Source organism: Orycteropus afer, unplaced genomic scaffold (assembly GCF_000298275.1).
Source record: "Orycteropus afer afer isolate SDZICR_OR568_19922 unplaced genomic scaffold, OryAfe1.0 scaffold00008, whole genome shotgun sequence".
In the NCBI taxonomy this organism is placed as follows: domain Eukaryota; kingdom Metazoa; phylum Chordata; class Mammalia; order Tubulidentata; family Orycteropodidae; genus Orycteropus; species Orycteropus afer.
The window spans coordinates 6,925,027-6,940,843 of NW_006921595.1; the positions used below are offsets into that span (position 1 = coordinate 6,925,027).

Consider the following 15,817-nt stretch of genomic DNA (forward strand, 5'->3'; position numbering starts at 1 on the left):
AGGCTGGCGGTTCAAACCCACCAGCCACTCCTCGGAAGGAAGGTTGGGCAATCTACTTCTGTAGTGATACTGCCTCGGAAACCCAAGGAGGGCTCCCTATGAGTCAGATCCCACTTGACGTCAGTGAGGTTTTCTTTATCTGCCAAATATCCAAGTCCGAGTAACCAAATTTTGTTCTATTAGTAAATGGTGTTCCGTGAAGAAAGCAGCTAATCCAGCTCACAACTCAGTCACACAAGGGCTTTTACATTAACCATCATACTTCTTTAGGCAGAAACACTTGAGGGGTAGTTCCCATTTCATCACACAACATACCAGACAGACATGTATCCAAGGATCGAGCTTCAATAAGATTAATGCATTTAACCGCCTCATCATCTTACTTGGCTTGAAAAAAAGAAAAAAAACTACCAGTGCACGGTGGTGATGAATACAGTAACTATCAATACAATTTGTTCCTTGCCTTGATTCACACTAAGATACTAACAATTTTCCCACCACTGCTTTCACACCAACAGTGCAAGTATAACATAGTAAGGAAAAAACAAAAACAAAAAACAATGTTATAGTATTATTATGAAAGCAGGCTTGACTTTGCAGACCCCTGAAAGGAGCTCCAGAACCCTGACACCCTAATAGACCACACTTTGACAAACACAGTAATATAACATCTTTTACTTTATAAATGTATGCTATTTGAAAGTTAGGTTATGCAAAAAGTTAAACAACTTCTAAAATACCTGCTATTACAAAAGAAAATCAGATAAATATGTATAAATTTTTTTAAAGTTCAAGATTTTTTCTTACTTTGAACACTGTAACATGTTTATTGTTAAATAAAAAACCATCACCACTTCAATATTTTTCTCATATTTTAAAATATTATTTAGCTACAAATACTTTTCATTTAAGAGTTTTTTAACACTTGTTTCAGCCTTTTCTTCCTTCAATTTTTTAATACCATCTTACCATGCACTGTAAAATGTCTTCATAAAGCTGTATTATCATTTACAGTGTCATATTATATTTTAAAAGGAAAAAAAAAAAAAAAAAGAACATTGCTTAATACCTTCTCCCTGGAGAGGTTTTCCAAGTGTGAAGTTAGACCATTTATTTCTTTGTCCTTCTCTGCCAACTGAAGCTGCATAAAGAAAGAAATTAGGAATTTTTTCATTAGCTACTCCCTCCTTATACTTTGAGATCTAGTTTATACCATTCTACCCAAACAATCCTTTTACTAAATGTGTGCACTTTCCTCAGTTCTTATTCTTTTCACTTCTCTGCATTATTTGCCATTTTGGAGCACTTTCCTTAGTCTTGAAGCTCCTCTCCTGGTTTACATAAAATTTCACCAATACTGTAATTCTCCCAGGCCTTTTGTTTGTGTTCTATTCTCTTGTGTCCTCCCAATCTCAAATACAGGTATTCTCCAAAGTTTCTTCTTTGGCTTCCTCTCTGTATTTTCTCTAAAAATGTACTTGCTTCCATGCCTTCAACTATCATACCTGCATGAGTATAAATCACAAATAACCACTCCTGCACCAACCTCTCTTTCCCAAGTTCCAATTCTGCCTTTTAAATTGATAGTTAGACATGTTTTCATTATTGTCTTTCCTGCAAAATAAGGGCAAAATATCCCAAACCCATTTTCCTATTTTTTTGAACTGATATCATCAATCTCATAGCCCAATGTGACTCAAGTTCAACACTCTTCTTCCACTTCCTAACACTGTCTAAGTCATTCACTTATTCAGCAACCATCTTCTGATCAACTACTACAACACATGCATTGTAGACACAAATATAAGTAAAACATTCTTTAATGGTTCTTCCCTAAAGATGTCTTTGATAGGTTCCTTTCTAGGTTAATGCTCTATTCAATAGGAGGTGATCAGAAAAGGTACCCAAGAGGAGATGGCCTTTATAAATTTATTCTAAGACTATTTCTAACCAATTTCCTTACCTCTGTACTCCTTGCCCCTCTGTAAATTCTCTTCACTGCCACCAAATAACGCTCCACTCTGGTTGCATCCTCCTCCTCCTACACAATTCTTAATAACCAGCACTCAAAGGTCACGTTAGGTCCTTCAAAATCTAGCTTCCGCCTATTTTTCAAGTCTCCATTACAGATATTAAAGTCCTATTACTCAAGACTGCTCACAGTTCTCAAACTATGGTAATGTATGTGAGTGTTGTGACCATCACCATTACATCTCTAGCAACCCCTACTATATTATAAACTCCTTAGGCACTGCATTGTGCCTTAAATGGTCACACACATAATAGCTAACATAGTACTTTATACATAACAGACTTCAATAAATGTCTTCTGAATCACTTTTTCTCAATATGCAAAAAAAATTTTCACATAAATTCAGTATTCACATCTGATTAATTATAAGGGAAGTTGGTAGCTATTCCAAACAATATCCACAGGGATCCCCAAAACAATTAATAATCTTATGAAATAAATGTTTATAACTTTTATTCTGACAATACAAGAATAAAACAGGACCACAAATATAACTATTGTAGCCTAGAAGGCACCACTCACTTTACTTTCCCATGGGAGAAACCCAACATTAATTCTTGGTGTATTAAGATTATATACAAAAACTGAATTATAGGTAAAATTAGCTATAGTATTCAAAACTCAATACCATTGAGTCGATCCTAACTCATAGTGACCCTTGTATAACACAGTTAAATTTATCACTTCCTGGTCTCCACCCACCATCATTACTAACAACAAAAAAAATTACATACAAATTTCTTGAAATATATAAGATTACACTTTATTCTGCAGGGGAAACAACATCTCTGTAATTAGTAATTAGCCGCAGACAGCTTGCTAAATTTTTCATTGAACATTTCTAATAAATATCATTTACCGTTTGGGCTTGTTTGTTACTTAATGTTACACTGGGCAAAAATATTTCTCATTAATTAAGATGGTATCTGCCGTGCAATGAATTACTTAATATAGCCCTTCTAACCACAGTCCTCCATTTTGTGATGTATTGTGAATCCTAGCTTCTACGCCTGTGATTAGGGTCCTGTTTTGGAGTGAGTTGTCCATTATGTTAACAAGGCAGGATTAGGGTGGGATATTTCTTGGGTCACTGCCTTACTAGAGGGTCTGACTCAAGTCACAACCCTTGATTTCCTTGAGAGTACGGTCTGCATCCAATATACATAAATGCTTTGGCAAAGTTCACTCTCCTGCTCTGGATCCTGCATCTGGTTCATAATCATCTAACCCCGGTTTCTTGGGACCTGAGACAGCAGCCAGTCATCTGACCTGCCAATTAGTGTCTGTCAGCCCCTGCGACTACAAGTGAGGAGAATCCTCCAGACTGATGCCTGACCCACAGATGTGAGGCTTGCCAGCTTCTACAACTATGTAAGCCATTTCCTTGTGAGTTTGTGAGTCCTGTGAGACGTTATAGTGAAATGTGGAACCTTAAGATGGGAGAATACTGAGGGGAGGAGGAACAGTTGATATTAGAGATGATGGAGTGGTATAGCAGTTTGGAAAAGACAGATATTTGGGACATCTTTAATCTCCACTTCATAGGACCAACTTTGCGCTGATCCTTCTGTTGTTGTTGTTGTTATTTGCCACTGACTCATAGTGACCCCTCCTTGGGTTTCTGAGGCAGCATCACTACGGAAGTAGATTGCCCAATCTTCCTTCTGAGGAGTAGCTGGTGGATTTGAACCGCCAGCCTTCTGGTTAGCAGTCAAGTGCCTTAGGCACTATGCCACCAGAGCTCTTGCTGATTCTTCTAAAAGAAAGTATTTAAGCAGTTGATGTCAGAACAGTGGGGTTTGCTGCAATGGCCCAGATTCACTGGGATGTGTGGTTTTGGGAAAAAAGGGGATAAATGGAAGAATGAGAACCCTTTGGTTTCTGAATACGATAAAAAAAACACCCATGGATTGAAGCAGCTGTTAAATTTTATCAGAGGCCAGAAACGGTGAAAACAAGACAAAATTTTGGAGAACCTGACCAGATCAGATGGACACCTGTAGAAATGCCTCGTACCTGAGTACCTCACCCTCATGACTCTTTACCTTACTGAGGGACTAACTGCTAATTGCTGATGACTATTTGGGACTGGTAAAATGATTTGGAGGGGCAAGTTAATCCTTCAATTATGAAAGGACCAAAGGCTAGAAGAGTCAGTGGGTGAATTACTTAATATAGGCCTTCTAGCCACAGTGTTCCATTTTGTGATGTATTATAAACCCTAGCCTCTATGCTTGTGGTTATGGTCCCATTTTGGAGTAAGTTGTTATGTTAATGAGGCAGGATTAGAACGGGTTATTTCTTGAGTGACTGCCTTACTAAGAGTGTGCCTTAAGTCACTACTCTTTGTTCCCCTGAGGGTACAGTCTGAATCTAATATATATGAATGTTCTGGTCAAGTTCCTCTCTGGCTCTGGAACCTGCATCTGGTTCATCATAATCTGACCCCTGGTTCTTGGAACTTGAGACAGCAGCCAATCACCTGACCTGCCAATTTGGGTCCACAGGCCCTTACAACCACGTAAGTGAGGAGAATCCTCCATTCTGACGCCTGATACACAGATGTGGGACTTGACAGCTTCCACAACCATGAGCCATTTCCTTGGCAGTCTGTGAGTTCTGTGAGATGTTACAATGAAATACAGAACCCTAAGACAGGAGGGAAAGAACTGAGGACAGGAGTTGATGTTAAAAAAGATGGAGTGGCAGGTACACCAGTTCAGAAAAGTTGGACATTTGGGACATCTTTAAATGCTGCATAGGGACCAGATGTATGCTAATCCTTCTTAAAAAATTATTCGAGCAGCATGACTTACTTTGCAGTACTTCATTTAGGATCACAAGTAACACATGTGTAATAAAGTTTAAAAACCCAAAGATATTTTAAAAATTACCGATCCTTTCTTATTAGACTCCCAAAACATATTAAGACTCTAAAATGATTTTATATACACTTCATGTTTGTTCCATTTTTCATCTTTCTTAGAAAAGCAGAATGAAAAGTTCTAATTTTAAAAGCCATCTGAATCCACAGACTAAGGCCATGATGGCAATAGGTATTTACTGTATCAGTTAAGAGCTAATGAGCTACATTCAACTTAATTACATTCAGAGTACATTTTCGTCTATTGATGAAAATACTCTTGGAATGATCCATATTGAAACTGTACATTTGATTTAATAAAAATTACAGATAATACATTTTTTAAAGTACCAGGTACTATGCCTCAAGTTAACACAGAATGGATACTAAACTTACTTTATAACTGTCTTCTACTTCAGCTAGTTCTAGTTTTACATTTTCAGCAATTTTCACTTGTTCCTTCCATTTCAGCTCCATTTTTGCAAGTTCATCAGCATATTTATTGCATTTTGTTTTCTCATCCTAAATGAAATCAGCATAATTAACGAAAATAATTTATATCCCATATAGCAAACAACTCCATAAACATATGGATATATGCTAATGGCTTATTATAACACTATTTTAACAGTATGAAAATTGAAATAACCAAATGATTATCAGTGGAACACTGGATAAATGATTTTAAAGCCACATATTAGAACATAATTATTTAAAAGAATAAAGTACACTGACAGGGAAAAATGGGAAGATACATGAATTGAAAATTGATAATTAAATGAAATTTTTTAATTGCAAAAACAGAATATATAATCCCATTTTTGTGTTAAAAGTTATTTTAGACAATTACATAAGGTGTCTTTTAGTATTGTGTAGAAGTTCTTATCTCTGGTGATTAGGATTATGGGGGCTATGGGGGCATTTTTTTTGTACCATCTCTTTATTTTTATAATGCCATATGATTCAAAATTTATGTATTTATAATGCTGCTGTTCTCAGGCATTGATTTAAAAAACTCCGGGATGTCCTATCCAAGACAATCTCTAGTTTGATTTCTTACACACTGCTCTTCTCTACAACCCAAAGTCTAAGGGAAAGAGTTACAAACCATGAAAAAAAAGGCTAATTTTGTTTTAAATGTTTTTGTTCAAGGTTAAAGTTTAAAAGTATGTTCTGAGCAATTCAAAGGAAAAAGGAAATTTTTCCAACAAAAAAAGCCTTATCAACTGAATATCCATATCATATATATCATACCTCAAAATGTATATAAATATTAACTCAAAATGACTCATAAACCTAAATGTAAAACCTAAGACTATAAAACTTCTGGAAGATAATATAGGAGAAAATCTGTACAACCCTGGATCAGACAGAGGTTTCCAAAGCACAGAAAGCACAAAACATGAAAGAATTGATAAACAGTATCTCACTGAAATTAAAAAATCTCTGTTCTTCAAAAAACACCATTAAGGAAATGAAAAAATAAGCAACAGAACTGAGAAAATACTCATCATGCTTCTATCAAAGAACTTTTATCCAGAATAAACTCCAATAAGACAACAAACAACCCAATTTTCAAAAAGGGGTAAAAGACCTGAATAGACATTTCATGCAAAGAAAAGTGTATGTGTGACCATTAACATATGAAAAAGTCCTAGACATTAACGTTCATTAGAGATACGCAAATTTAACAAAAATGAGTTATCACTACACACTCATTAGATTAGCTAAAATTAAAAAGACTGACCATACACTGCTGGTAAGAATGTAATGGCATATCCACCTTGTGAAAACGGTGGCATTTTCCTATAAAATTGAACATTCACCTACCATATTATCCAGGCTTTTCATCCCTAAATAGTTATCAAAGAGAAACAAGAAAAACCATTTCCACAAAAGACCTGTATACGAATGTTCATAGCAGCTTGATTTGTAACAGCCAAAAACTCAGAACAACTCAAATGTCCATCAGCTGGTGAATGGATAAACAAATAATGCTATCTGTACACAATGGATTACTACAAGAATGAAAAGGATTAAATTACCAGTTTGAACTAACAATGTGCATGAATCTCAAAAGAATTACATTGAAAGAGGCCAAGAAAAAAGAGTACATACTGTATAGTTCTATTTTTATAAAATTCTACAAAGGTGACAAAAAAATAGGTCAATAGTAACTTGATGTGAGGGACAGAAGGAGGGGTGAATTACAAATGGTCACAGAAAAACTTCTGGGGGGAAATGAAAATGTATAGTATCTTGATAATGTGCTGATAGTTTCATGACTATGTATGTCAAAATTGATCTAATTAAACACTTTAAATATGTGCAGTTTACTGGATTTCCATTATACTTCTACATAGTTTTAAAAAAACAAAATGCTCCTTAAGGAAGTTTTTTGCTTGATGGAGCATTTAATCTTCATTTCAATATTAGTAGGATAATGAGACTTCTATAACACTCATCTAGAACTGATTCCTCCCTAATGAAGAAATAGTTTCGTCCCTTCTGAACAACTAATTGAACTCAAGGTTAAAACTGTTCTAATCAATCTTTCTACAGAAGGATCCTTTGTGATGTAAAAGTATCCTACTGAAAACATGTGACTTACAAATTACATTGGTGTCATTTAGAAGGGAGTGCACAAAATATTTTAAATCAACTACTACAGTAACGTTGAGCTGATGTCTGAACTTTGTTCTGTAGCTCTAATAACACCTCTCCCTTTCCCAGAAGCACACAGAAACACATACACACACACAAAATTAAGGAACAACAACAAAAATCCACATACAAACACAAAACATCTTTTCCTCCCTACCCTAAATCAAGCATAAAGGAGAAGCATTTTCTCTCTCTTCTTTAAATACTCCAGGAAGGAATGCTTCCAAGAAAGCTCAAAACTGAAAAGTCTGAATGGTACCATTAAAAATAAGCGAAATGTAACAATATAAGAGACTACAGCTCATTTGGATGACATTCTCTATTTTCACTTTTCATATCGGATCACTTTAGGATTTGGCATAATTCTTTGCTATGATTATTTGTTGTTGTTGTTGTTGTTGTTGTTGTTGTTGTTGTTATGTGCCGTGGAGTCGGCCCCGACTCATAGTGACCCCTCCTTGGGTTTCCGAGGAAGTATCACTATGGAAGTAGGATTGCCCAACCTTCCTTCCGAGGAGTGGCTGGTGGGTTTGAACCGCCAGCCTTCTGGTTAGCAGTCAACTGCTTTAGCCACTATGCTACCAGAACTCCCTTGCTATGATTATAGTAAATAGAAAAAGAACACTTTGCTTTCATGAAGTTGAAACATTTCTCATTTATATTTATAGTATTAAAAAGACAGACAATATCGAACCTCAGTGAACCACTTGCTCGCTATCAGTAGAAAGATTATTAAGTGAACAGAATAAAACAACTTGAGGATATGATTTTACTCACAGGCCTTGTGAAAACAGGTACACAAAACACCCTCCTCATCACTCCAAAGGGGCCTCTGGTGGCATAGTGCCTAAGGCATTTGACTGCTAACCAGAAGGCTGGCGGTTCAAATCTCCCAGCCACTCCTCAGAAGGAAGATTGGGCAACCTACTTCCGTAGTGATACTGCCTCGGAAACCCAAGGAGGGGTTAAGAAGGGGTCTCTGTGAGTCAGGATCAACTTGATGGCATTGACTTTGGTTCTGGTTTTATCACTCCAAAAGTGAAACTAAATACTAGTATATGGGGATAAAAAAGAAACCTCAGGATACCAGTTAATCAAAACAATAAACATAAGCTAAGCCATCTACATTTACTAACTGTATCTTTCACCTACAAGGTAGCAAACTTACCTGCAAGAGCTGTTTACATTTTTTATACTTTTCTGTTTTGTCAGCAATTTCTTTGGTCATTTCATAGACTTGCCCCTTTGTTATCATGTCAAAATCGGTCTCAGCTATAACAAGGCAGAAAAGAAGATTGTTAAAATGTGTTGTGTTTCTGTCTGGGGTGATGTAAAACTTTTAGAAATAGATAGTGGTAATGGTAGCACAATATGGTGAATATAATTAATGTCAACTGTATACTTAAAAATGGTTAGAATGGTAACCTTTTTATATTTTGCCACAATACTTAATTTTATCATTGTCAAATCTAAGATTACATATGTGTGTGTGTGTGTGTGTGTGTGTTTAAAAAAAAGAAAAAATTAGGAAAAGTGAAAAACCTAGAGCTAAAATTTAAATTTCCACATTACTCATTTGTTCACTGTCTCTCTAATCTGTTTTGTAAGTTAATAAACAATAAACTGACCAGTAAAAATGTGACTTATCCTCCAACAGGTATACCAAACAGAAAGGTAACTTACTGGTCCAAAGTAGACAAGAAAATGATACAGAAACACATGTACAATAGGGGATTTACAAGTTTTTCTCCCCAGAGAATTGTTCAATTAAAAATCCCACTAATAAAATGCTTTAAAATTCCATAAATTTAATGCAATATTATGTAAAAATTCAACTCTTAGCTTTTTCCTATTTAGTCCAAATAAGTACTTAAAATCAACAACTAATTTAACACTTATAAATATTCTTTTAAAGATAATACAAATTCACACTCATATTTTGTATATTCACCACATATGACTTCATCTTACTTCTATACCTTAATTTTCCTTTTACTTCAATTACCTCACTTATAACGTAAGGATTTTTGTAAGCTCTCCAGAATAAGGCAGTATAAATAAATACAAACACTTTTTAAGGCAAAACACTCTACACAATATGTCTAAAAGATTTTACCTGCAGAGAGCGGTGGCTTTCCATCTACAGCAGAAGCAGTCGTTGGGTCTGTATTTATTGCAACATCATTCACTTTCTGCTGATTCCCAATTTTCTTTGTGCAGACACTATTATTATTGGCCTATTCAAAATGTTAACAATCAATTGTTAAACGAGTCAGTGAATGACTTATTTCTTCCCTTCAGTGTAAACAATCATAAAAAGATACCCTAAAAAATCCACAAAGTTGCTATTGTTCAAGAAGCTAACAAAAACTGAAATGACACATACCACCTAAATAAGCTAAATATTATGAAAAATGTTTTAGTTTGCTTTTTCTTGTGAAATCATCAAAATAACAATAAACAAGTGATTCACAGAAATGTCACTTGTGAATTCCTCACGAGTTTTCTACTACAAACTCATAATATGCTTAAAAGGTACTCATAATATGCTTAAAAAATTTTTACATGTGGGTCAAACTTAAAATGTGATGTTTTCTCACAAAAGGCTTCCTACTTTATCACATGCACTTCTTGCCTTTTTTATGGTGTCCTTTCAGATTAAAAAAAAAAAAAAGATTGAGAAAATATGATTTGCATCATATAATATACAAATAAAACTGTATAGAAGACAAATTGTGTTTGCAAAGAAGACTGTGCATCTTCAACTTCAGGTTTTACATGTTTTCTTCTCCACTTCCAGGACTCCAGTACATAACAAGCTTTGTATCTGAGTACCAGAACTTAAAGGCCCACAATAAAACATACATATCAAAACAAAAGTATTTTCTTTTGTTTTATTGCAAATATACCCACTCACTCTCAAATGGAATAAAAAATAATTGGCTGACATTCTGTAACTCTTCTTAATCTAGTGGATATGAATATGATGGAAGAACTCACGAATAATCTAAGACCCTAGGGATGATGATCAGGATGATTAATGGTAAACCCTACTGACATTCCTTGAATCCCTTTGTCACAGGAAGGATTCAGTAATACGTACGGAGTTTTTAAATGATAAAGACATTCACCAAGAAGTTAAAAGAAACTGGTCCAGAAATGAAGGCTCAGGCGCCTGTTTTTTCCTGCTGCTGTCCTTGCTTTTGTTGGTTTCCAGTCAATAATAGTTATATACTTTGTCTTAAAATTATCATTATAGTATAAGGCCAAAGAATCACACAGAGATCAATTATATCCCAAAGGCTGATATTTAGAGTTATTATAAATCTGGTTTGTAAACAAAAATATTGATAAAGAAATTATTTTACTACATATAAATTCAATAATACTTACTGATTGCTCTGAAAGTTTATTAATTTGTTTTTGGAGCCTCTGACATTCCTTGAATTTTTCTTTGTAATGATCTGCTGCCATCTGAAGACGGAGTTTCAGATCCTCAACCTCTCTTCTCAGATCATGTTCCAGTGTATCAGTCTTTTCCTAACAGAGAAATAACACTTCCTCTAAGAAAAAGGTATAAATCAGTTACCTTAAGATAGTAGTGAATCCCCAAAAGGACAAATATTGTATTAGTCCATTATTGTAAAAGTTAAGGAAAGGTTTATCTATAGAAGGAAATTTTCTTTATTGGTTACCAGGGGTGGGAGGGGAGGGGAGGGAACACTGTTAGATAGATAGAGATATAAGTATTGATTTGGTTAAGAGAAGGGCAATGTACCAAATGTGAGTGACCAATATGGCAGCATTGAGGATGAGAAAGACATAGAGAGGTACATGGGAGGTACAGACCAAAAATATGAATGCTTTTGCACATACAGTACTGTGTTGTCAGTGAAGGCAAACATGGGTATATGGATGGATATATGGGTGGACAGGCTAAACGATTAGGTATGTGTATGAAATGGGGAGTGTATCCAAGAACATATATAGGGTTGGCAGACAATGGTCCTTTAAGTTTACGTGAATGATCAGAATTCCCAGGTGTATAGTAGAGCTGACAAGGGGCAAGGTTGTGGTCACTGCTTTGTCACAGCCAGCTACCCCAGAGGGACTGAGTAGTTGAACCTGCGAGCTTGGGACCATAGTCACAGGGGACATCAAGCTCAATTGGCAAAACATACTATACAAAACATTGTTCCACCTCCTACTTTGGCAAGTAGCGACTGGGATCTTAAAAGCTAGCAAGCTGCCATCTAGATGCAACAATAGGTCTCTCCTCGTCAAGAGTAAAGAAGAATGAAGAAAACCAAAATTCATGGAAACAATTAGTCCTAGTGACTGGTACACCATCCGATCTGCAGCCTATACAACTATGAGACCAGAAGAACTAGATGGTGCCCAGTTACCACTGTCATCCACTAGGAAGGGATGTAGGAGATCCTGGATAGAGAGGGAGAACAATGTGGAACAAAACTCAAAATCATTTGGAGGAAAAAAAAAAGGTGAGGACCAGGTTTGCTGGTCTGATAGAGCCTGGTGGAACCACTGAGACTATGGCCCCTAGCTACCCTTCAGGTCTGGAATTGAACCCACACCCGTGATTTCCAGTCAAACAAAACACAGGCATGTGAGTTAAACATTTACCTCAAGTAGACACACACCTTGGAGAGAACAATCATGGGAGAAAGAAGGGCTGCTTATGCACAGGGAGACAGCCCAGGGGGCAGGAGTGTATGGAGTGATGGACACTGGGAAGAGGTAACTATGGGAGGAAGTGGAAGGGGAGCTGTTGCATTGTGGTAAACTGTGGTCAGTGACATGAGACAAAGTATATGTGAACTGCTGTATGGAAAGTGAATTTGCTCTGTAAATCTTCATCCAAATCACAATAAAAAAAACAAAAGTAGTGAATTCCAGCTTCATTTTTGCTTTATTCTCATTTTTAATTTTTATTTGTGTTGGACTTTTGGCTACAGAGCTACATTAGCTCTTCTAATAAACCTAAATTTATATTCTTAGGCCTAAAGTATGTTTAAAAAAAAAAAAAAAAAACTTGAGAAAAATAATCCACTTCCTGAGCAGAAAGTATTACTCTCTTCAATAACCGTAATGTTTTATGCAGCTGCTAAGTAAGAAATGTCAAAAAAGCAATGTATATCTAACATCAAAAAGTCTTAATAATAAGTTTTTACTATTAAGAATAGTTGCTAGAATTATTTTAAAGCACATATTAATTTCAACCTAAGACTGAACAATGGCTCCACAGAAAGAAATGTAAAATCCTGTAATCAGGAATGTGACCTGACTTGTTAGACATAGTTTACTTTCTTAACTTGGAATGTTTTCTCCTGTGATCAAAATTATAAGGAAATTCAAAATCAACCTGCTTTACCTGATCTTTTTTCACAGCATTCAGTTTAAGTTCTGCCACTGCATCTGCTAACTGCTTTTTTACTTTCTCATTTTCCAAGCGTGCATTATGTAGATCTGCCATCATCTTATCTCGCACATTTACAGCATCGCTAAGCTCTTTAGCCAGAAAGACAACTTCTTGTCGAGTTGCCTGAACCTGTTCCTCTGCTTTACGAAGTTGCTCCTTTAATAAAAATGTATCTTCCTGAGGAAAGAAGGATAAATACATTTGTAATTAAACCACTCAAGTAAACAACAATAGGAACTATTTTTAATAATATTTCAAGAGACCCCAAATTTTAAATTAAATAATACTTTTCTATTCATGTCTTAGATGAAATATACCTCTTTGTTTTGTTGTTGTTGTTGTTGTTATGTGCCGTCAAGTCGGCCCCGACTCATAGCGACCCCTCCTTGGGTTTCCGAGGCAGTATCACTACGGAAGTAGGATTGCCCAACCTTCCTTCCGAGGAGTGGCTGGTGGGTTTGAACCACCAGCCTTCTGGTTAGCAATCAAGTGCTTTAGCCACTATGCTACCAGAGCTCCTACTTCATGTAACAACCCAATGCATAAGGTATCATTACCACCACTTTATACATGAAGACACTGGTAACTCAGGTGACATTATCCAATGCTTAAAGAACCGACTAACCTGAGTCTCAGATGACACACCAGCTAAAAATACTGAACCTCATATTTTATGACTAACAATGAAAATAATTTAAAAACTTCACTGTAACACCAAATATTTTGATTGAAAAGTTTCCTACTTTAGCACCTAAAACACATCCCATATAATACTAACCTACCTTATCTACCGCATCATTAAAAATGTTGATATGGTAAATAGCAAAGATGAGACACTTTGGGAAAGTGAAAAGCAACTAGTATCTGCTCAGCTGCTAACTAAAAGGCTGGCTGTTTGAACCCACCCAGCAGCTCTATTGAAGAAAGACCTAGTAATCTGCCCCCGTCAAGACTGCAGCCAAGAAAACACTATGGAGCAGTTCTACTCTGTCCTATAGAGTCATTATTAGACAGAATCTACTTGAAATAGGGTTTTAATCTAAGCACCAGAAATTTGTTGTTTATTTAGTAGAGGTTTACTGCTGAAATTATTGGTGTGTAGGGCTGGATGGAGCACATGAATAAAATATACTTATGTTTTGGAGATGAGGGTTCTCACAATGGAAGAAGGAATATATAAACATGGAATGGAGGAAGGTAAAGAAGAACCCTAAGGTATTAGATTTCAATTGGAGATAGCCAATGTAAGCTAAAGTTCAAAAAAAAAAGTCTATTAAAAGTACACAGAAGCAATGATCCACTAGTAACCACAAGATTCAGTTCTTGGTTTCAAAATACTATTATTTCCCACTAAAAGAACCAGGTCTCCTTGGAAAAATGACTACTTCCAGGCATTGGGCAGAACCGGATCTTGAAAGTTTTGCCAGAAAGTAAGAACTATTCAAGGCATAATGGAGATGTATCAACAAAACACAGGAGCTGACTTGAAAGCATTCCCCTGACAAAATATGGGACATTTTGAGTATGAAAAGGGTAACAATAATAATAAAAAATACTCTGAACAACGACAACAAAAAGAATCCTAAGTCCACGATGATATTAAAAAACGGGGGTAGGGGTCAATATGGAACATCCTCATTATAGGAGAATACTTACTAATAAACATAGAAGGAATGACAGAATTTTTTAAATCACCACTTTTCAAGCTTACCGTAACAGTTGATGCATGATGAAGATCATGAAGAGATAATAAAACCACTGGGAAAAAAAAGGCCATTCAGGAACAGGATGCCCATAAGATCTTAAACTATTATCCCACAGAAGAAACCAAAATGAAAAACCAAACCCATTGCCGTCAAGTTGATTCCAAATCATAAGGACCCTACAGGATAGAGAAGAACTGCCCCATAGGATTTCCAAGGCTGTGATGTTTATAAAAGCAGACTGCCTCATCTTTCTCCAGCAGAGTAACTGGTGGGTTTGAACTGCCAACCTCTGGTTAGCAGCTGAATGCCTTAACCACTGCACTACCAGGGAAAGGCACCTATATAATGAACAAGTGGCCAAACTTAACATCATCAAGAATGGACAAAATGACATTACATAACTTTCGATATGCCTACAGTGGGATAAACAAAGGAATCTCTTAATCAAGAAAGTGAACAGAAAACCTACAGAATGGGAGAAAATACTGGGCAACAAAATATCTGATATCCAGAATATCTAAAGAACTCCTATAACTAACTCAACAACAAAAAGCAAACAACCCAATTAAAAAATGAGCAAGGGACTTGAATAGACATTTCTCCAGAGAAAATACAAAAATGGCCAAGAAGCATATGAAAAGATGCCCAGTGTCTTTAGTCATGAAGGAAATACAAATCAAAACCACAGTAAGATACAACTCTCACATGTACTGCTATTGAGTGCCACCAAGCCAACTCATAGTGACAAAAAAATGGAAAACTACATGTATCAGAGAAGATGTGAAGAAACTGGAACACTCATACATTGCTGGGAGGAATGCAGCCACGGTAGAAAAGTATGGTGATTCCTCAAAAAGTAAAACATGTTAAGTATCACTATAAAAACCAAATCCACTGCATGAGTCAAATCCTACCCACAGCAAGCCTGATAGGGTTTCCAAGGCTGTAAATCTATATAGAAAGAAACTGCCTCATCTTCCTCCTATGAAGCAGCTGGGGGGTTTGAACCACCTACCTTTTTTTTTTTTTTTAGGATTTGGGTGAAGATTTACAGAGTAAATTCACTTTTCATACAGCAGTTCACATATACTTTGTCTCATGTCATTGACCAA

At 36.0% G+C, this 15,817-nt stretch overlaps 1 protein-coding gene across 1 annotated transcript in view; it reads right to left on the bottom strand.

The window, feature by feature from the left end:
* The window catches only part of TAX1BP1 (Tax1 binding protein 1), an 86,420-nt gene that overhangs the window by 23,851 nt on the left and 46,752 nt on the right, over positions 1 to 15,817 (bottom strand). The window contains exons 8-13 of the mRNA XM_042781527.1: positions 12,952 to 13,176; positions 10,953 to 11,099; positions 9,676 to 9,796; positions 8,728 to 8,831; positions 5,292 to 5,417; positions 1,070 to 1,141 (exon numbers count right to left, since the gene is read on the bottom strand). Of these exons, the coding sequence (XP_042637461.1) occupies positions 1,070 to 1,141; positions 5,292 to 5,417; positions 8,728 to 8,831; positions 9,676 to 9,796; positions 10,953 to 11,099; positions 12,952 to 13,176 (795 nt within the window). The remainder of the gene's footprint in view (positions 1 to 1,069; positions 1,142 to 5,291; positions 5,418 to 8,727; positions 8,832 to 9,675; positions 9,797 to 10,952; positions 11,100 to 12,951; positions 13,177 to 15,817) is intronic.